The following is a 21,858-nucleotide window of genomic DNA, read 5'->3' as shown; positions in this document are numbered from 1 at the left end:
CCCGAACTGGACTCGATTCCTGGCCTATGCGTGACTGAATTGTTTTTTTTTTTTTTTTTTTTTTTTTTGATATAACGATAGCTCACCTACATGGGAGCAGCCAACTAAATCAGAAGAAAGAAAATAACCCAAAGCGTGAGGCACCACTGCACGAACATCCCAGATGAAGCCTCCAGCATGGTAGGTGGCGAATGCACCCACTCATCCGCACTGTTCTTCTCCCTGTAGATATATGTGGCTCCATATAGACCAGACTCGACTAAGAGCCTGCGAATGTCGCGTAGCAGCAGTCTGAAGTTGGCATCACGACCCCGCCCCCGAATTCACTCAACTACTGTGGCCGAGTCATTCTCGAGAAGGATGCAGTCCGTCCTTAGAACCCGTCTCACATAGGTGACTTCCTTTCATGCTACTTTGATCTCGGCCCCAAAGACCGAGATGTCAAATATCGTCCGACCCCCTTCTGTCCTCGCTCACACTACCGTCGCAATTCATTCTGAGAAAACGTGATAGCACGGGTTGGAAAATTTTTGCAACTTGCACAGCACCAAATGAGATGGGCTGGCATTCACTCGCCAGGGTCGAGGTCTGGACCGACCCAAATCACGGCAAGCTTGAGCCGAGCCGAGACGGCGCACGCACTCTCTGCTGGCCCTTCTTCCATGTGTCCAAAACAGCCAATGCGGCACGTTTGAGTCCGCGTATGAATGAAACGGCATGCGCACGTGCGAAACCTCTGGCACCAGTTATTCGAGCGAGGAGAGGCGAGAAAGAGTACGCGATCTAGGATTTTTTTGGAGGTCGAATCCCAAATATCTCCGTCCCGGATCCGGGGGCTTCCGACCTCCCTCGGTTTTAGGTCAGAAAAGATACGGTCCGAATCCTCGTAGATTTGTTCTTTCTTAATTCTTTATTCACTCAATTCTTTTCTACTCAATTTGCTCTGCGGCTCGGAACTAGGGATTGAGGTTCTACGGTTTTTGAAGGACGAGATTTAGGTTGACAAATTGTTTATGGGCGTCGATCGGCGATCTTGTTTACGAATTGACTATAGATATCGGAGGTATACATAAATCTGATGTAGTTTGCGGTCCGCAGGAGCAAAAAGTTTGAAGTAGATTATAATTAAAGTCGCTCTTCATCTCTTAATAGAAGCATTGGTATCATATTGAGGAACTTTTTTCATGTTTTGATCATTTTGAAGGCTGTTACCTATTCTTTTTATTTTCTTTGGGGAGTCAGCATGTATTGGAAGGGTCATTTCTGCTTGATTTTAGTACATAAATGAAAATAGCATTTTTCCTTTAAATTCTCATCACAAAGCGCTCCCTTTTATCCATGAACAAGAAGAGTTTTTTTCCCCCACCAAAAAAGGTTTAGATATTCATGTTCTACAGATATGGCCTTTTCTGTGCAAAGGATTCCTATGTGATATGTTTTCCTACGTATTCTGAGACTTGTCTTCGTTCCACTTTTCTGTTTCCTCTGAATTATCTGAATATTGATATTTATTCTTTATGATCTGTTGGAAGTTTGTTTGGTCTATCCCTCTTCATATGATTGTTGATATTGTTATGCACTTTCGGCAGGTTTAAGCTGGTTGGGTTTATACGCGTGATCCATCTCTGGATTGTTGAAGGCAATTGAGAATTTTGTCTCTGTTTTCAAGTCCTTCATAGATATCCAATTTTGCTGTTGCTTTATTGTGTTCTTGCAAATTTCTTCTGTTTCTATCTAGTCTGCTGATATGAAGACTCATGAACGTGCTGCAAATCTTGCTCTTCTAGGTGCGTTTTATTTGTACTATCTAAAAAGCTTTTAGCTTGCATATTAGAAGGGAATTGCTAAGCAAAGAATGTAAATATGTTGAAGAGCTGTTTCTTATAGTTGAAAATGAGAAAGCAGTCTAGCAGTATTGGTATATGTCAATAAATCAATCCTCCTTCCAAGAAATAAAAATTTCTTGCAGCTAATTACATGATTCTTGTATATAGTGATAAGTAAATTTTGTTGGTGAGAACTGATTTGTTACCTCAGCCAAGGACATGTATGGTTGTTTATTTGTAGCTTAGCTGGTCTTTTAATGTTTAAAAGCAAAAACATACATATTTTATAGCATATTTCTTTCATTTATATTTCGTGTATATATGCCTTAGGTTTGTCATTTGTTCTGCAGGTATTTTGTGATTTGTTTATTTACTTTTGCTTTAGAGAAAATTATGAAATCAATTCATGACATAGTTGGTCTTGTTTCCTTTTATGGATAGAGTTTATTGAGAGACAGTCTATCACTCAGGTTCACTTTTTTGTAGGTTTAACATTTGCACCACTTGTTCTGAGGGTAAATCCCAACTGGAATGTAATTTTGACTGCATGCCTAACTGTTTATGTGGGCTGCTTTCGGTCAGTCAAACCAACACCACCATCAGTAAGTGCTCTTAATTTTGTGAATTGCAATATCTCTTTTTTCTTGGTAGACCTACATCACCATCATTTTCCTTTGTACTTCATGCAGGAAACAATGTCAAATGAACATGCCATGCGCTTTCCTCTTGTTGGGAGTGCAATGCTCTTATCGTTGTTTTTGCTTTTCAAATTTGTCTCAAAAGATTTGGTGAATGCTGTTCTTACATGTTACTTCTTTGTCCTTGGGATCATCGCTCTTTCGTATGTACTATTCCCCATGTCTATTGAAATGAAGTTTTCTCTTTTATATAAATTATTATAACTAATGCTAGAATCAGTTGCTGCAGCATCTAATATGTTGTTGCGTTGTATGTGCAGGGCAACATTGTTACCTTCGATAAAGCATTTTCTTCCAAAACATTGGAATGAAGACCTCATTGTTTGGCGTGCTCCGTATTTCCATTGTATGCATGCTATTCTTTAATCTATTTTACATATTTTTTGCACAAAATATTAGATTTTTTTTGTTCTGAATGTCTCGCGTTTCCTCAATCCTTATTCAGGGTCTTCTCCATTATCTAGTCACTGTTCTGTCAGCATCTTATATCTTGTACATTTACTTTCTTAGGTCCACATCTCATTTGAACTTATACATGGCTTTTGTGTTTTTAAATCAGTTTTATGAAAATTAACCAAAAATGTTTTTTTTGGGTTAAAACTCCCATTTACTTCAATTTTGGCATCAACCATTTTAGTAAATTAGTGAAATCTATCAAAGGCTCTACCAACATATAAATATCAGCATTAGTGTTTGAATACAATCTATCCCTGTCGACACTTATCCTACATTCTTTATGAGGGAAATCATCCTTCTAAAGTATTCTGAGAAAGCATTTGATTTTCTAAGGTATTATCCTACTACTCCGATGACTAGGCTATTTTGTGAAAAACAGAGTATTTTTATCCCCTTCAGCAATCCATTTAACTTTTGATCTTATTGTCCAGTAAGTCTCCTCTTTGCTGTAAATCTCATCCAATAGCCTTTTCAATTTTCTCCTGTCATTTCTTTCTCCTTCTGTAAGATTTATTTTTCCTTTTTAACGTATAACATTTCAATGCTCAAGAGTTCCATCTTTAAGGTTAGCTTCTCCTGCTTCATTTTCCTGCTCCAGATCTTAAGATTGTTGCAAATTGCTTTAATTTTCTCCACCTAATTTCTGGTCACATTATCATGACTCGGTACATTTTGCCAAGACTCCCGAATTAAATCCACACAACCTTCTTCTCAACTACCATTTCTCACAACGGAAAATATAATTCTTATTGTTGTTCATAGCAGGTGCTTACCTAACTGAGGCATGATCTCAGCATGGATGAGGCAGTGATTCTTGAAGAGGTAGTGGAAAGCAGTAATCCATTCCAAAATCAGAATATATAAGGCGAGCTGTAGAAGGAATGTCCCTGTTGTTAGACCAAGTAAAGTCTCTTCTCTTCATTATGTCCAACAAATCCAAATTTCTGATAAAATTGAACAAATTTGCCCTTGGTGGATCATTCTTCTTTGACTTGAAATCCTGGTAAGGTCAAAATCCCCTCTAATAAGCTAGGGTCCAATGAAGCTCCCTCTTGTCTTTTGCTGTGATCGTTTGGGCTGTAAACACACATAAACATCCAAACCACCTTGTGTGTTTTAAATCTTATATCTCTACCAAAATCAAAAACATTTTTGTAATGGATCTTTTCAATTTCAACCAGCTAGAATCCCAGTGAATTAAGATACCACCAGCAGAACCCCCCTTCTCCGCAAAAAAAAAAAAGAAGCATCGATCCAGTCCCATTAGTCCAGTTTGTTTGCACCAATGAAATTTAATTGTATCCATGGTTTCTTGTATCTCTGCTTATACAGGTGGGTCTAATTGCATCCAGATTTCTACTCTCTTTCTTGAGTCTGTGCAGTCCATGGATCAGCTTTTTCTTTCAAGTTTCTGTGATATTTATTGTTTGCATGAGCTCTTTGGTATCTCTTTCTGTGTATGCTTGAATGTTTTTGTTGCACCAAGCTCAGGTAAAATGTGGTGAAAGTTTAGGATGGATAAAAATTTTGAAGGATCTAATACTGATATTTGCCCCCTGTTTCTAATCAGCAGGTTGAGCTGTTATGTTTTTTCCTTCTCTGTGTCAGTTTGATTTGGAATGATGCTTATTTTGTAATATTCCTTTCATGCAGCTGCTTCAGTGGAGTTCACCAGGTCTCAGATTGTTGCCTCAATTCCAGGAACCTTTTTCTGTGTGTGGTATGCTTCACAAAAGCATTGGCTTGCTAACAATATTTTGGGGATTTCATTCTGCATTCAGGTTAGCCTTAGCTTTCCAAATAATTGAATTTTGATGGTTTTGATATATTCTGCTATTTTTTTTTAAAATCTTTTGCATTATCTTATGGAACTGGAAGTTATTGTTTTGTATTGTCTCTTTCCCAATGTTTCCTTTGAAATTTTATATAGAATTTATTGCAAAATATTAACCCTTAGCCTGTATTCTTCTTTGTTTTGTTTTTGGTGGACAATTTTTATTATCTTTCCTCTGCGCTTTAAAGAAATGTTAAAAGATGTAGAATTCATTATCTTGTCTAGAGTAGAAAATTTATTGCTATGTTTTCTTCCATACTTTCTTTTGTACTTTTATATAGGGATAGGTTTTCGAATCATCAATATCACCTGTAAGTTGTAGTACTATACTATTTGTGTTGTATATTTATTTTCCCAGTTGATATCTTGAATGCCACTCACTGACGTTGAACCTTTGGTTTTAACTAAAACAAGGTTTAGCTTTTAATCAACTAGATGCATTCTTAGTTAAATGATTATAGGACCCTATACAAGGTCCGAATCAACACAGATGGCCAGAAAATGCTTATAGATGAGTAGGATTAGTTTTAGCAAGAAAAAAGATGACTAAGATTTTGTGCTTTTGGTTTTGCCATATTTGTTTTTAGGCTTTTTTGTGTCATCACTTAAGGACCAGGTCTAAGGGACTTCTGGTTCCTTTTCCTTTAATTTTCATGCCCATTATTGCTTGCAAATGGAACTTTTGCCATGGACACATTGAATTGCCTTTTTATCCATTCCTTGCATCTTCAGTGTGATATCAAGCTAATATTTATGTTCAGACTTCAGAAAGTATGTGATTCATCTGCTATAACTTTCTAAACAATGTGGTAGCCGCAGATTTTGCAGTGGCCATCTGGGTTGTTCCATACCTTCCATCATTGTTTTTCTTATCTACTACAAGATGTTGTGATTTTTTTGCATTTTATTTCAAACTTTATGGGATGTTTTTTTTTTTGAAGGATCTACAGGGGTTTATATAATACATTTATTTTTAACTTGTTGCATCCATAGCATTCATTTAACAAACCATTTTATATTTTGTAGGGAATTGAAATGTTATCATTGGGTTCTTTTAAAACTGGTGCAATTCTCTTGGTAAGAGATAATGAAGCTTTATCTTTTGTTGAAGAATACATCTCTTTCTCGCCTACTATGTACCTGAAATGCTTATTGCCACCTTATCTTGTTGTCATTGCAGTTATCTTGTTGTCATTGCCGTTATCTTGTAATGCTTGTGCATTGATGTTCAGTTGCTTTCTCCTATGCCTACCTGTGCATAATCATTGTTTATGTTTGATCTAGAACATTTATTAAATCAATTTTCAAGCATTACCTTCTACCTTTCAGGCTTAGATGTACATCTTGATTCCTAGGCATTCTTGGAATCTAATGGACATACCTTACAACTTATGCTTGGTATTTAATCACTAATATAAAGATATAAATATATATTTTTCTTTTTTGAGTATAAATATATATTTTTCCAAATCTATACTAATAAAATCTAGGTGCATCTTTATGAGGTTTCATTTATGAGTATCTAGCATATATGATTTCTAATGTAATCAAAGGTTTAGAGTTATTGGGAAAAGCCACTTGGTTGGAACTGACTGTTGTTTTTTTATTTATAATCTAGAAATGGAATATCTGCATTAGTGATAGACCATATGGCAAGTGTTCAGGCATATCAGTTGTCTGGGTCAGTCCGTGAGGCCTTCAAAGTTAGACGCTGCTCAACAGTTGTACCTACAATAAACTCTAGCCTAGCTACCTAATGGTCTGGATATGACATTGGCATTAGCATATGTTTTTTTGTTGGAACATTATGGGTCTTGTAAATATTGGGTCATCCCTTGACCTAAGCTGATGGATTATAATCTATTTTGATCTTTTATAAGTTAAAATATTGTGGGTGTCCAGAGTTTTCCTCATACTATCTGGATGACCATAGTAGTTGATAAAGGTATATTTGTTATGTTTAGGGGTATTTCAACCCAAGTATTGCCTGGCAGACCTGGCTGCTATGATTAATGTTGTGTCAATCTTTCTTCTGCCATCTCATTTCTTTAGTATACATTTCAAGTATGATTAACTGGGTTAGATCATTTAATTCATGTTTACTGCAGAGGGATGATATTCTGCATCTCCCATATTTGTAATCTGTGGTGGTGGCCATCTTGATAATCATCAACATTTTGTTCCCCTTTTCAGAATATTTTCTGTTATCACAATTATCTTGCATGTACACAAACTATAGGGGGTTATTTGTTTTCTAATTTGTAGCTTGTTAATGAGGCTGTTTGACTATGTAAGAATAGATGGTGGAAAATTAACATTAATTTGACCTATGCGAGCATGGTAAGATTTGTTGGTTTTGGTTGATGGTCCTAGTTAGTCTCAATTATGTTACTCAGTATTTGTTGTAGTAGTGATTGGTTCGATAACTAATTAATTACAGTAAGGGACTGTTTGATTCCTTGCAACTAGAGATACATTGTAATATGAATTTCATGCAAGAGAAATTGCAGCATTTGTAGTTGAATATATTTGATTTTTTTGTTTGGAAAGTTGCAACTAGGAATTGCTAGTATAGAAAAATCTACATGATTGGTCAACTAGAAGAGATATCTTCACCTTATGACTAGGACTGCAATGTTACCTGCCATCCCTATGCTTATTTCCAATTTAAAATATTATTAGTATAATGATAAATAAATATTAAAATGAAAAAAATACTGATAATATTTTATATACCTTTATCATGGATTGATATTGTAGGTGTCCTCCATGGCTACATGATGAACATGATCTCATCTGATCTGATGCCATTATAATTGACCGTTCGATCAAAGAACTCTGTTGCTTTATCATCGACCCATTAATCATGGTCATCCAAAGGATGAGATTCCAAGTGGGTCAACCTATTCCTGGCATAACTAGGGGCGCAATCGACCCGACCCGAGTTGAGTAGCTAAAGGCTTGAGCTCGACTCGATTTAAAATACTCGAGCTCGAAACTCAACTCGAGATCAATCGAGCCTTAATATCCAAGCTCGAACTTAACTCGATAAAAAAAAAGCAACACTCGAGATCGACTCGACTCGAATATCAATCGCACCATACTCAAGCTCGAGTTCGAGCTCGAATTTGAGCGTTTGTCATAATTAAAAAATATGATTAAATTAAAATATAACAAAATATTATATTTTAAAATATTAGATTAATAATATATATTATAAATAAATATAATATTATTAAAAATATATATGCTTGAGCAGCTTGGCTTATTGGCACCTCTAGACATAACCGTTAATCATTATGGTTGAAGTTATCATATCCTTTCTAAGGCATTTTATCGAACACTTCCCGCACGCACGTTGCGGGTGAGAATTTCAGAGCTGAGGCTAGATTCGAAGGCATGTCCCTGGATTTGTCAGCCTTTTGTAGGTCTTGATGCTGATCCGACCATCCATCTCGTGCTTCTCCATGGAGGCATGCATAGCGCATGTCCCAAGCTTACCCATGTTGGTGCAAAGAGAGTGAATGTCACCATTGCTACCTTATAACTTAGGAGCTAGCAAACTGGAGATTGTGGAATAGGTCCAATGCTTCATGGGCTAAATTGTAGAGGTCGAAGTATCATATTTATCTCAGGCATTCTATCTAACATTTCATCATGGGCATTGCATTCAAGAATGTTAAAGACATAATCTTTTAGGGTCTGGGCATGAGTCTGCCGGTCTTTTTGGAGGATAAGGAGGGAGGCAGGCTTCAGGAATGTGGGGAAAGTGTTGGTGGTTGAGGGATGGCCATGGAGAGGCAGAGTAGAAGTGGATGGCATGCATGGAATGAATGATACTTGTGAGAGGAGGATTAGAGAAGAGTGTTGTCTGCTGAGGGAGGGGGTGGGTTGGTGGGGTGGACTGCACCCTAGAGGGGTGGGGGGCAGGGGGTGGAGGGGTGGGGATGGCGTAGGGGGAACACGAGAAAGATGGGATGCATGTTTGGGAGAGGCAACAGGGTGGGGATTTGAATAGGCTGAGAAATCTTGAAACCGGGCAACCATCCCTAAGCTCGTGTGACTCGAGTTGAAGCATTTTTTCCTGCAACCAATTTGGGTGCGGTACTTCTTGTGGCATATCAGCCCATTTTGTTATCTAGAGTTGCTGCATCCCAATAAGCTGCAGCAATCCAACTGTTTAAAATACTTTAAGTTGCTGCAATTGGACTTGAAGACAGCCCAGAAGCAACAAAACAAACAGGCCCTAAGATTTTGTCTTAGTTTCTATTATGTTTGTGTTGATCAAAGTGTAGAGGATATCACTTTCTAGTTTATATTGATGAGGCATGTTCATTGATCTTTGGATACTTGGCGTTCTCTTTGCTTCTATCAATTATTTTGGTCATTCATTTATGAACTGGACATAATTTTTTATGCGTTAATTTGATCGCTATTTAGGAGATGTTTGTTTAATTTATAATGTCTTGTATTCTCTTCAATTATAGGCTGGACTGTTTGTGTATGATATCTTCTGGGTGTTCTTTACTCCCGTGATGGTTAGTGTTGCTAAATCTTTTGATGCTCCCATAAAGGTTAGTTTTTCTACTTATTTGATTGAACTAGTGGAGTTATTTACTGCTGATATGCTTATGTGGTTACTTTAATATGAAATTTCTGATTTTATTTCATTCAACATCAGCTTCTATTCCCAACTTCTGATTCAGCACGGCCTTTTTCAATGCTTGGCCTTGGTGATATTGTGATTCCTGGTGAGAGGTTTTATTTCTATGACAATAGTCTTTTTTTTGTTCCTTAATATTTTATTGTTATTATCTTACCAATAAGACATTGTCTTCTTGTTTCTCTGTTTTATATATTGATGCCATCCTTAAAGGAGTTGTGCTGTCTAGGTGATCGGTTAGAGAATTTAGGTGAAGGAGGGGAAACGATTAATTTGGAATCCACTAGGAAGTGGAAACTTGGAGTGTCTCCATTAAAATAATTAATTGTATTATGGTCAGATTCTTTTATTGGTATTTTGTCTCTAACACGTAGGTCAGGCTTGTTCAGCCCTAAGAAACAAATTGATATGGATTGTTGATTTTAATCATGATATTTCTACGCTTTCTAAATGCAAAGCCACCTAACTCCATTTTAAAGTGGATAAGGTGAGTTCATTTTCAATAGTATGTAAATTACTATGAGACAACAAGTCTTTGAAACTCTCCAGTTGTGAGTAAATAACAATACATGCAGGATCAACGTTGTGATAGCACCAGATAAGCTGACCATAGCCCAAATGTTACCTTGATTGGGCTTGTTTGATTGGTTAGATTTCCCTTCAACAATTTACATGTTAGACTGTTCTTGAGTAAGAATGAGTGCATTTGGCATCAAAGATTGGAAAAAGTAAACAGTGGCTCAATTTTATTTAAAAGGTATAGGAAAGAACACGCCTAAACAGCCTGCATGGAAGGTGAGGAAGGGTTTGGAAAGACTTGCATCAATAATGCATTTTTCCATGATAATAATAATGCTATCAGGAAGTTTACCTTCTTTCTGGACAGCATGGAAAAATAGAAGAGTTAAAAAGCCAGCTAGTACTGGCAGTTAGTTGAAACCGTGGAGAGAAAGGAATGCCAGTTTTCTTGAGGAAATCTTCTGCTCATCAGTCCACATTGAAGACAACCCTGCACTTGTTTAAGGAGTGGTCTGTTGGATAGCAGCAAAGCCAAGCTGAGTTGTCAAAGTGCCCGGAAACTGTTCAGGAGCCTTTGTAGTTGATTTTCCCCCACTGTTCTATTTCTTACTTTTATCCTCCTTTCTTTTTCTTTTTCTCTTTCCCTACTTTGTATTTTAAAACCTTCTAATATAATGGTAGGATAGTTATCCCTCCTTACACCTCAAAAAAAGAAAAAGCAAAAGAAAAATAATGATAAAGGAGCTTTCATATAGCAGATTCCAGAAGTTGTGGTGAGGCTTGTTGATTTTACTGTGCAGCGAGGCTCATTGATTTATAAAGCTAACTAATTCCTCAACTGCGTCATTCTTTTTCTGCACATATTCCTTGTACCACTTTGAATTGTGACCAACTTAAAATATGTCCTTCGCACCAATTCTGGTCCCAGCCTCCTGCCTTTTATCTGATTAAGGCAAACTGGACTGTTACCACTCAAATATATACATGGTTATCAAGGACTTTATTTCAGTTGAGCCCTTTCCTTTCGGAACATGTTCTCATAATGTATTAAACTTTATTGTACTTATAGATATATAAAACAACCACCTTTATTCCATCAACTGGTGGCGTTATATTGATCCTACTACAATTTTTCGTACTTAGGGCAAGTCTTTCTAAAAAAGTTCTTCCAGTTCATTTCTCAGAAATTTCATCAAATATTTGGTCTCCCTTTTTCTTGGTTACATTATGATGCATCTCCAGAGCAGTATGAAACTCTCAAACATGAGTGGAGATGTTGCATATTAGGATATATAAAATGAAGAAATTTATACTTCATTGTTGCTTTTAACAACTATAAGGAATTAGGTAGTACCGAAACGCTCTCATTCTTCTTTTTTTGGAGTGGATGAGAGTGTGACTATTGTAAGCTTGATTTACTGTCAATTTTCCTACTTTCTGTGTCAACCAGCTAACCATGGGCTTGAACCAGAAAACCATTAAAAGTTATTCATGTTTAATGTTTAATTGCTTTGATCATTTTAGCAAATGGATTAGAGAGTGGCTAACTTTTTTTTTTCTAAATGTTAAGCTGAAAATTATGCCTTTTTCTTCTTCAGGGATTTTTGTAGCATTGGCATTGCGCTTTGACGTATCAAGAGGAGAACAAAAGCGCTATTTTAATAGTGCATTTTTTGGATACACACTTGGTTTGGTCGTTACTATTGTTGTAATGAATTGGTTTCAAGCTGCACAGGTGAATAGATCATATCATCTTTCTCAATATCTCTTTCTATGCCTGTTTGTATTATTTTTTGTATTTTTGGGCTCAATATTCAACATTTGCTGTACCTTGTGGCCTTCATCACTTGCAGCCTGCTCTTCTTTATATAGTACCTGGTGTTATTGGATCTATGGCTGTTCACTGCCTGTGGAATGGAGAAGTAAAACCGGTTTGTTCTTTATCTTGTTTCTCTTAAATCTCTCTCTCTCTCTCTCTCTCTGTGATGCACTTTACTGACTTACTAAAACTTTTAACTCCTTTGAATAGCAAATGGTATAGGGACTTAATTTTTGGAATGGTGAAACTGAATATGCCTGCCAGAAACGGAGTGTAGGCTCTGTCATATTAGCGTGTAGATTTGCTTAAATTTGTTTCTCTGACTAAAGATCTTTGTACTTAAATAGAAAAGAGATGTTGTTAATTGTTGATTTGCTTTTAAGTGGGTCTATTTATGCACTCAATCTTTTGAAGGTGTATAAATGAACATAGTAGTTTAATATGTTCATTGATTGGGGGACTACCATCTATCTCGATTTCTGTTTCTCAGTTTCGTCAATCCGGCAAGCTGAAAGCTGCAACTATGCCTTTTATCCTGTGATTCTTCTTACGTAAGTTCTATGTATGTACCACCAGATGACTGGAGTGGTGGTTATAGGTTAAACTTGTTCTTGGTATTTCTAGACTTCTCAGAGGTAACCTTTTTTAAGTAGAATATTCAGCAATCAGCAAGAACTACTTATTCAAACTCTCATATCGATAAAACTGCTAAGTCAACTTGCAGGCAAGGTTCAAGATTGAAAACAAAATCAAAGCTATATCAAGAGTTCTTTTAAGTAGTTGAAAAATCCACATCACTAGTATTCAATTAGTATCTGAATTTGATCACTTCTATTTCAGGTTCAAATCATATCCTGCCATCTATGGACTTCGCAGTAATGATGTTTATTGGTGTTGTATGAAGATAATAGTTGCTCCATTTATATTTATTTTGCATTATTTTTTCAGTGGAAAGGTTACATAGATCACTTTTTCTTTCCCTCCTATGTTGCATCACTTACTGGAGTTAGAATTTTCACTATGACGAGGTGAATTGCTTGGTTGTCTTATGCACAAGGTACCTGAATCAAAGCCGATTATAGGGATGTGATATGAAAATAATTGAACACCATTGTCCAAAATAAATTCATCTGACTTTTTGTCACTTTTGTGGACTCATATCTCATTTCTTTTTTCTTGGACATTTGTGTTCCATTTGTACTATCACTTATAACGTCTGCTGTGCTAATACTGGGCTGTACCGGTTGTCCGGCAGCACGGGTTGGTATGGCCCCACGCTATGCGATGCCGGCCTAGTACCGATGCAATAGAGGCGGGGGAGAGGGAGAATGAGAGAGAAGAAAAGAGAGAGAGAGCAGGGGAGGGAGGGAGAGGAAGGAAGAGAGAGGTCGGCTGGGGCTGGCCGGCGGAAGCCGGGGAGCCTCCGCGCGGAGGGACCGCGCGGAGGGACGGTTCCTAGTTATATAACTTTTTGGTTTTTAATTGGTATGTGATCTCTGTCTTGTAAATCATGTGGTGAGAAGTTGTGACCTTTGTTATATTACTATAATTGAACCGCCGGCCAGCCTCCGCGCGGAGGGACGGTTCCTAGTTATATAACTTTTTGGTTTTTAATTGGTATGTGATCTCTGTCTTGTAAGTCATGTGGTGAGAAGTTGTGACCTTTGTTATATTACTATAATTGAACCATCGAGGAGTGTATATATGCTCATATGCTATTCATTTCTTTTTAGGGCTACCTTCAATCTTGTTGTAATCTTTTGCAAATTGTTTCTTTTAAATTTTGTTCAGTTAACTCTAGGTATGACCATAACGAATCGGTGATGGGTCTTCCATGTTCACATTTCTAGGAAAAACTGACCCTTCCCTTTCTGAAACAGAGATGTGAGTACCTTTTCTAGCTAAAGCTTATGTAGATTTTCAGATTTAATTATACGTGGCTATACCATCACAATTGGCTCTCTATAACTTTATCCTTAATTAGAGTCACACCTATAGCTTCTGAAACATACCCGCGCCCCACTATGTTGTTCTTAACCTTATCACCTTCTCATCTTAATATTCTCATTTTTGTTACATCCAATTCATGTTCTTGGATCCTATTGTGACCTATACTGATAAAGAAAACAAAATTCAGTTTGCCTTAGCGCATATCTTAGTTGAGTATTTGTTCTGAAATCATGGGAAACTCTGTACAGAATAGAAATGCTTGTAATCATGAATAACGGAAGCAAAAGGTACAAGTTAACTATTATGTCGTGATAGGAAATCCTAGGTACTTTGTGAGAAAAAGGGAAGGAGAATGTCAGAAATAGACTTGTATAGCATCTTTATCACTGAAGAGAAACAGACTTCCCAATTTGTTATTTCACTGCCTGCCATCTGTTGGGACTTTAGCAGGTCATCTAATGAAATATTTTTTGAACATCTTTGCAAATGAGTTGATCTCAAGTTTTTTGTATTTCTACAGCTGCTGGAGTATGATGAATCAAAGCCAGCGACGGTCAGCAGTTCTTCATCACAAGATGGAGATGCTAAACTCAACAAGAAAGTGGAGTAGCGGCTAATGCAGTGGACTGCAGAACTTTTCTGATATACGACTTGCCATTGCTAACTCTTTGGAACTATGGCTGGAAGAATAGCTCCCCATAGCTTTTGGAATCACAATGTTTTTGTACAATACAGAAATTTTTATAGCTTAGAAACTTGGTGCCTCATTTTAGATGTTTATGTTTATCTTTTCCTTTGTCTTTGGATGATGTTTTCTTCCAAGTCTCTTTCTACATTCATTTTCCATTTTATATCCTGGAAAGCATGAGTTCTCACCTTGGCCCGTCAAGCTATCAGAGCTGGTGGGGAGGCTGTTCAGTGCCCACCAAGCGACTTGATTATTTGGTTCTGGGACGTTTGTTAACAGACCAAAACGGGCATAGGGCCACAACAATTTCAGGTTAGACCATTCTTGCTAGTTTAGAGCACAGTTGTGATACTTTATTGAAAAAGGTGATTTAACTAAGATCAGTGTTAAACTGAATTCATGTCTCGGTGAAAGCAGTAAGCGTGCAGCATGAGCTATGAAGAGCTTTTATTTGTTTGGACATTTTCGTTTGCCTGATCAGCTTTGCCAGTTTGATTGAGTCTTGCACTTTAGGCATAGCAATGCTTAACCTGCTTAACTAGTTTTTCTTGATTCAACCTATTGTAGGTTGGCTTGGATTATTTGCTTAATAAAATGGTCGGGTGCAAGTTTGGATTTTAATTCATTCAGTAAACAGCTGTGGTTCAGGTTGAAAGATTTTCCGTTCGTCTTGTATCTGATCTGACCTGGTTGTCATCTCTACTTCTGGTGGCGTATTTGAGTTTTTATGACTTGATGACAACCAACCATGTACTACGGTCCAAGGTTACGTTTCTGAGTAATAAAATTTGGGGAGACAACATCAATCATTAGGATATCCTGAGGACCATTGACTATGAGTATGCTTCATTCGATGAGGAGCCTGAAAGATTGAAGGCCATAATCATAAACTTGATTGAATTCGAGCACCAGATATGACTTTCATCCCACAAAGCTTTGAGAACCAGAGGCAGGATCATGATAATTCTGCCTATTGTTGATTTAAGGGAACTTTGGATTAGGCGACGTAGGATGTTGCTAGTAACCTCTCAAGAGGAATTAATGATGTTTGATTTCTTAGGATTTTGAGGTCTAGTCCATCTAGAGGTATCGTGCTGCAATTATTATCTTCATGTGACTTGGTTTTCCAATGGAAAATCTCTCCATTTTACTTCCACTTTCACTTCAAACTTCCAACTCACATCTTACTTTCTGTGTAAATCACGCGCCATACTGCCATCTCTCTCTTATTACATCTATCAAAGTTAGCTTTGCAGATGATTTTGTACTCTAATCCAATAAAAATGCTTCAGTTTGCCAAGTATGTACTCAAAGTTAGCAACGTCCTCAAAAAAACTGTTGACCGCAGCCTTCTTAGGAACCGTGGGAAGCAAAGTTGAAATCTTTTGTTCAATTGCGATTGAACTGAAAACTAGCTTTCATTTCTAGTTTTTGCCCCCTTAGAATCTATTTGGGTATTCCCGCAGGAGTATTTTATAAGAATTGGGAAGAGGTGAAAGATCGGCAACTAAGAGGAAAGAAGATACCAAAAATTATAGGAAGAAAAGAAAAAAAAAACTGATGGAGATCATATTCTTCCTCCCATAGAATTTGAGATGGAAAGTGCTGCTGCTAATAGCCATGCCCAAATATAGTGCCCAATCCATCTAACAATAGAAAATCTAGTGCAATCTTGCTGGATTACCCAAATAGGCTGTTATTAAAAAAGTTAGTATCGATACGTATTAGTAAGATGGAGCATACATACAACTAGAAGCCTATAGATTCACAGATCAATTACAATTAGTTGTTGTTTCTCAAAGTACTATGAGCATGTAACTCTGTTAGCATGTGCGCAACTTTCTTACCCCTCCATTTTTTTTGGTGAAAAATAGGAGGGGAGGGGGAGGGGCAGAACCCCACCCGTATAGCAGCCCCCACAGGGCCTCCCTTCCACCAAAGAATGTTCGATGCAGGTCGCGCATGCCCTCCTTAACCTATGAAAAACCTCACTGGACCATCCACGTGTGAGTACGTCACCCCAGCGCCACCTCAATACTGATAGAAGGAAAGCATATCCATACAGAGCCATCCGGGTGTGGGGCATGCGGTCTTCTGATTTAATCGACGCCCACGCGTTTCAAACCTGGACAACTTGGGTGGAGTCCAAGCCCCCTTACCACCAGGCTACCACTTGGTGGCTACCTCTCCCTTTTCACTATCTTAGTCTACCCATCTGTCTGTGGATGGTAAGCACTGCTAAATGAAAGAATCATTCTCAACTTGGGGTTATTGTCTAAGGCATGAAATCGAAAGTCCATATAGCCATACCACCTCTTGAAAGAACAGTCCTGCAATAAAAGATGCATCTAGTGTCTTCCTACATGTAATGAACTAGACCATCTTAGAAAAATGATTCACCACCACCAAGACCGAATCAAAGCCACGTTTAGTCGTTGAGAGCTCCAATTCAAAGTCCATGCTGACGTGGTCTATGGTGCATTTGGCATTAGCAATGGTATGCATACTCCTGCATTCATTGCTATCCGTTTAGATACCCGATATGGATGGCATCGCTCGATATATCTCTCTACATCCCTCCTTAGCTTAGCTAATAATATTGCATGGACATAAGCTGAATATACCTTGTCATGACCAAAGGCAGCCTCTCCATGCAGCTCTTGTAGGATTTTAGGTGAGTCTCTTTCAAGAAGAAGCCATTTTGTAATTGAAAGTCATCATGTTGTTGAGTTTGCACCTCATTAAAAATACTAGCAAAGTATGGATCAGTAGCCAACGTATCTCTAAAAAAATCAAAACCTATTAGAGTAGCATGCATGGTGGTAAGCAAACAAGTATGATAGTTTAAAGCATCAGCTACCGAAGCAAGATTACAAACCTTTGCGGATAACTTGACCACTTAGAATGATGTGAAATGTGCTTATACATGCTATAGAGATATTTGAGAGCCTCATGGTCGGAATATAAAATAAACTCCCAGCATAAAAGATGCGGTAGCTAATACTTAAGTGTTTGCAACTAGAGCATAAAATTTGACGGCATATGTGGAATAGTTAAGCTTGGACCCACTCAACTTTTGGCTGAAGCAATTGGCCTCCTTTTTGGCTCAAGACTATCTTAATATCCATCTTGGTGCAAAGAGGCGAGTGAGCTGCCCGAAGGAGTGGATAGATCCGGGCCGAAGGGTCGCAAGGAACGCTTTGTAAAGCATGGCGTCGGTGGCTCCGTGTAGCATTATGAGAGTTGATCCCATGGTTGGAGTTTGACCTCTTTGAAGAAAGAGCGGACGTCACTCGTCTGTATCACATCGAGAAACATTGAAGCTTTCAAGATGGTCTAAAAAATCCGAGGTGCCGTCGTACGACTCTATTTGAGACATCTTGATCCGACATGGAATTGGTCCTCCATGATCTGCCAGGAGAAGGGGCTTCGAGGAAAAGTTGAAGTCGTTGCTCACCCTTCGGCGCCTGCCCTTTGAGGGTCTGAATCTGACAGTTCATTTCCTCTATTCTCCTATCGAGGTCGACAACCTGCTTAGGCGGGGGCTCCATGGGACGAACAGGCGCGAGACTCTGGACGAAGTTCCTACTAGAATGGGGGCTTGGAGTGCACCATCTCCCATTCTAAAGGGGTCCTCCACCGACTGTGCCGACTCTGACGCGACCGCTTAGGATCTCGATCCTAAGAGCGGTGCATATTCTTGGGGCACGTGATGTACCGATGCTGAGAATGGGGGTTGTGCTGGCCAGTTTCTTGTTGGATCGGTTTCGGTCGCGTCATTGTCTGCTGTAGACTCTGAACCACCATGGTCAAGGCCTACACCTGTTGAGTGAGCAGGTTGAACTACTTATTGTCTACAAGCACAGCAGGTCGCTCCGATGAAGCAGGTTCGGAGCTCTTTAATGACCCTTGGGAGGTTGGTGTGCAGCGTTGCGAAGCATGCAATGCGCCATGGGTTCCTCACACTTCATGCTGGTTGTTTCTCCCTTCAGTTGATGTAGTTGGGGGATGAGCCCTCCTCACGCCAATTTGTTATCGCAGAATTTGGACCAAGGTGGAAATACAGCTTAGACGACCCTAAGGTCAGTAGGCTCTGATACTAGTCTCCTCCGCTATGTGGCTTGTAAGAAGTCTGCTTGCCGGAGAGTTTCCAACGGAGGATCCTTCAATGCGTGAACTAGATCAGAATCATTCTCAACGAATCCATAAGAAGTGATCCAATTTTTTTCATTTAAGTTAGAACAATGGAGTAACAATATGGAAGGAAGTGAGTTTCAGCAGAGGGTCGCTCTATGAGTAGTGTTGCATGTATATTACATACCTGAGGTTCCCTGAGTTGCTCCTCTTATATAGAAAATCCAGTTTGTCGTTACCTGGGTCGACATGATAGTACGGTCGCGACGTGGGTGTTAGTCCACATGGGCGACAGTGTATGCTAGTGAGGCGCAGGATGTGATGCTGCTGTGACTGCGAACTGCCAGGATTGTCGGTTGTTCGGACTATCAGCCTTTGTCGACTAGTGCCAATTGTCATTTCCAGCTGATGACTTCTCGGTCAATCGATTTTTCGGCTAGGGCTAGGGAGGCCGAGGTAGTTCTCTTCAGCTTATAGCTGAGATAAAGGGGGAGACCTAGTCTAAAATCGAGGTATCCAATATTTTCTTGATCATATCTCTAAAGTCTAAAGTATGGCCTGTGATTGTGACACAGCACAAATTAAAGCTGGTCTTTATCAAATAAGAAAGGAAAGAAACAAGAAATTTCTTACTCGTAAAGAGATGAAAAAAGAATGATTCAGTAAGACCGAGGTCAGTAGAAAGTGGCCGAACAAGAATGCCGGGTAATCAGCACGCGTGTCTTATCCCAACGTAGCATGAATGCAGACCGTAAGTGACTTGTGGCAGCTTGATTTCTGTCTCTAACTCTAAAGCAAGCTTCACATGCACATTTGTACAGTGCCAGAGGCCATGTCCTTCTCACCTCCATAATCTTTTTGGAGGAGAAAAAACTGACCCTGTTGGACTTTCTGGCTCCCACCTGCCCTACATGTACAAAGTTCGCCATCAGGAGATGGTCTAAAGTTTGGACCACCATGGTCCCTCTGTTGATGAACTAGTGTTCCCTAGGGTGTTGAATCCAAATACGGATGACTAGGCTGGCTAAGCTACTATCTATGAAAAACATATTTGAATATTTGATTAATTTAATTTAAACCAGTGGAACCTACCTTTGTTTTTTATAGTTTAGCCATAAGAGCAACCAGTAGTCTTGCATAAGGTACATCTGAAGCATAAGTTAATATAGAGCACTTATAAATTACTCGACCTAGTGTCATCTAGTGCAGCAGCCACATATGTCTATGATCAATTTTGACTAGTTCACTAGATTCTTTCAGTAACATCAAGAAAACTAAATTACTAATGGGCCAATGAACTCATCGACTGGCGTTCACTTTATGATTAATTCAAAGCAGGTGATAAATGTTTTGCTCTTCCACTGAGAAAAGGAGGAGGATATTTCAGTAGCTAAGATGTGAGTTTTGGGACTCATACATTGAATACTAACACATGAAAGAGAACTTAATCAACGTTGCGGGTGTAGGTGATGCGTGGAACCCACAGCTTTTGCTTAATGACAAACCTTTCAAAGAAAAATTTTGTTTGCTTCCCTGCATGATAGAGAAGTCTATCTTACAAGAACGTGCATGGAAGCTCCAGAATTGGCATTGATTCTTCCATTTGCATTCGCATACATGCACATATAGCCATCCATTTCTATATATATTCACAATTAATACGCAAGGAAAGGATGTGATGCAGAAAGAAAGATGGCAGCAATATATAACATTATGGCATATTGAAAAGATAGGCCTATATTCTCATTGGCATCATGCTCGCACTTAGCACACCTCTCACCAAATACTATGGCTATCAAATAAATTTTTACATGCGATGGATAATTGATCAGTCTCAAAATGAAAGTTCTCTACTGTTGGGATCATAAAGTTAAAAAAAAAAATAATTCTCAGATGCAATTGGTTTTCACCGTTTTTGTACTCTCTTGGTGCCTTTTAACATCTTGAAGTCTATGAACATATGCACTCAATTATGGCCACGCTGTTCATATATTTGGCTAATCAAATGATTGATAATAACTTAAAGAAGAAACATGTTTGTATCATACAAATGTTATGCAAGAATCACATAACTGATGTATAACTTCCATATTGCTGCTCTCGACAGGCTACACTTGATATCAAACAATATATCAAAGGGAGGCAACAGAATAGTCTTGAATGCTTCACTTTTATTGCTTTTTTTTTTTTAAAAAAAAATTGTTTCCTTTTTTGTGTGCACACTTGCAAAGTTGCAGAAGGCTTTCGCGTTAAAAATTTGCATTACTTGGAAAAACATATAACGTTCTTGAACACTAAAATATAGCATGAGTGTGAAACTTCCTGCATCTAGAATTGATGCATTTGAAGAGCTATTTTTGGCCTCGTTGATTCACTTGCTAGTTGAGAACTATGTGTGAACCATTTACAATTTGAATTAGATAAATTCGTTCCTATGAGCTATGCAATCACAAGGACAAGACTTTACCAGTACAGCCAATTAATAATCAAGCCTTTGCATGCCTAGCCATAAATTAAAGGTTGGTTAGGATCCGAATCAGCAACCAACCAATTGAAGCGCTCATCATCTAATATTACAAGATCGTAGGCCGGCTGCTACAAGCCTCCAATAAGATATGTACTATTGTGTTAGTACATAAACATATTCGCCTAAAATAAGGTCTACGTCATGAATCTTTAGAAGAAGAAATTTTCCTATGGACAATTTATATCTATATTTAAAAAAAAAATAAAAGAAGAGGATACTATTTTATGCATCCAATATATTGTTTTCTAGCAACCATCGATCAGGCTGAGTTATCCGCTACACGCCGTCGTGCTATTCTGTCAGGTGTCAGCTCGATCAGCAAAGAGACGTCCTCAAGACGCCCCATTCGAATAGTTCCAGTCCGGCGTTCATGCGGCTCTTGCCACGCCGTCCGAGGACATGAAACCCAGCGGCCACGGCCGCCGGCACCGCACCGCTGACGAGGTCAACAACCCCGAACGCCCAGAGCTCGCCACGAGTCACTGAGTCGAGGTGGACGACAACAATTGCCGACCTGGCATGACCCTACATGGAGGAGAAGTGGGCCCCATTGTCGGATTGTGTCCGTCCTAGGACACGACAGCGGGCCCACAGTGTCCTGTCGCAGCACTACATGTCTGGCGATTTCCTTGGGCCCACCTCCTTCGTCGTTCGGTGGACCCCGCAACCGTTCGACAGTACGCGTGACATGATCTCGACCTCTCCCCCATCTCCCACCTATAAATACTCCCCCAACCTCGCCAG

The 21,858-nt window shown here is 38.8% G+C and overlaps 1 protein-coding gene across 3 annotated transcripts; it reads left to right on the top strand.

The window, feature by feature from the left end:
- Nucleotides 1-720: 720 nt before the first annotated feature.
- On the top strand, nt 721-14,604 carry LOC103707411 (signal peptide peptidase 2-like). 3 transcript variants are annotated; one of them, XM_008791884.4, is made up of 13 exons: nt 721-859; nt 961-1,063; nt 1,590-1,787; nt 2,313-2,428; nt 2,516-2,667; nt 2,785-2,870; nt 4,634-4,761; nt 5,841-5,891; nt 9,302-9,388; nt 9,496-9,565; nt 11,595-11,731; nt 11,850-11,927; nt 14,286-14,604. In XM_008791884.4, the coding sequence occupies exons 3-13, from the start codon at nt 1,748-1,750 to the stop codon at nt 14,373-14,375; spliced, it is 1,035 nt and encodes a 344-aa protein (XP_008790106.1). In that variant the 5' UTR covers nt 721-859; nt 961-1,063; nt 1,590-1,747; the 3' UTR covers nt 14,376-14,604. The 3 variants fall into 3 exon arrangements, with proteins under 3 accessions (XP_008790106.1, XP_008790105.1, XP_008790107.1); XM_008791883.4 differs by lacking the exon at nt 961-1,063 and having other exon boundaries at nt 723-859; XM_008791885.4 differs by lacking the exon at nt 961-1,063 and having other exon boundaries at nt 729-874.
- Nucleotides 14,605-21,858: the final 7,254 nt, after the last annotated feature.

Source organism: Phoenix dactylifera, unplaced genomic scaffold, assembly GCF_009389715.1.
Source record: "Phoenix dactylifera cultivar Barhee BC4 unplaced genomic scaffold, palm_55x_up_171113_PBpolish2nd_filt_p 001201F, whole genome shotgun sequence".
Taxonomy (NCBI): Eukaryota; Viridiplantae; Streptophyta; class Magnoliopsida; order Arecales; family Arecaceae; genus Phoenix; species Phoenix dactylifera.
This window is presented reverse-complemented; position numbering and strand designations above follow the sequence as displayed.

What these genes read in the sequence shown, in the direction of transcription:
- LOC103707411 (XM_008791884.4), top strand. Translation starts at nt 1,748, where the DNA reads ATGAAGACTCATGAACGTGCTGCAAATCTTGCTCTTCTAG. An exon ending in GGATTTCATTCTGCATTCAG is followed by an intron (nt 4,762 to 5,840) that starts GTTAGCCTTAGC and finishes TATATTTTGTAG; the next exon opens with GGAATTGAAATGTTATCATT. An exon ending in ATTGGTTTCAAGCTGCACAG is followed by an intron (nt 11,732 to 11,849) that starts GTGAATAGATCA and finishes CATCACTTGCAG; the next exon opens with CCTGCTCTTCTTTATATAGT.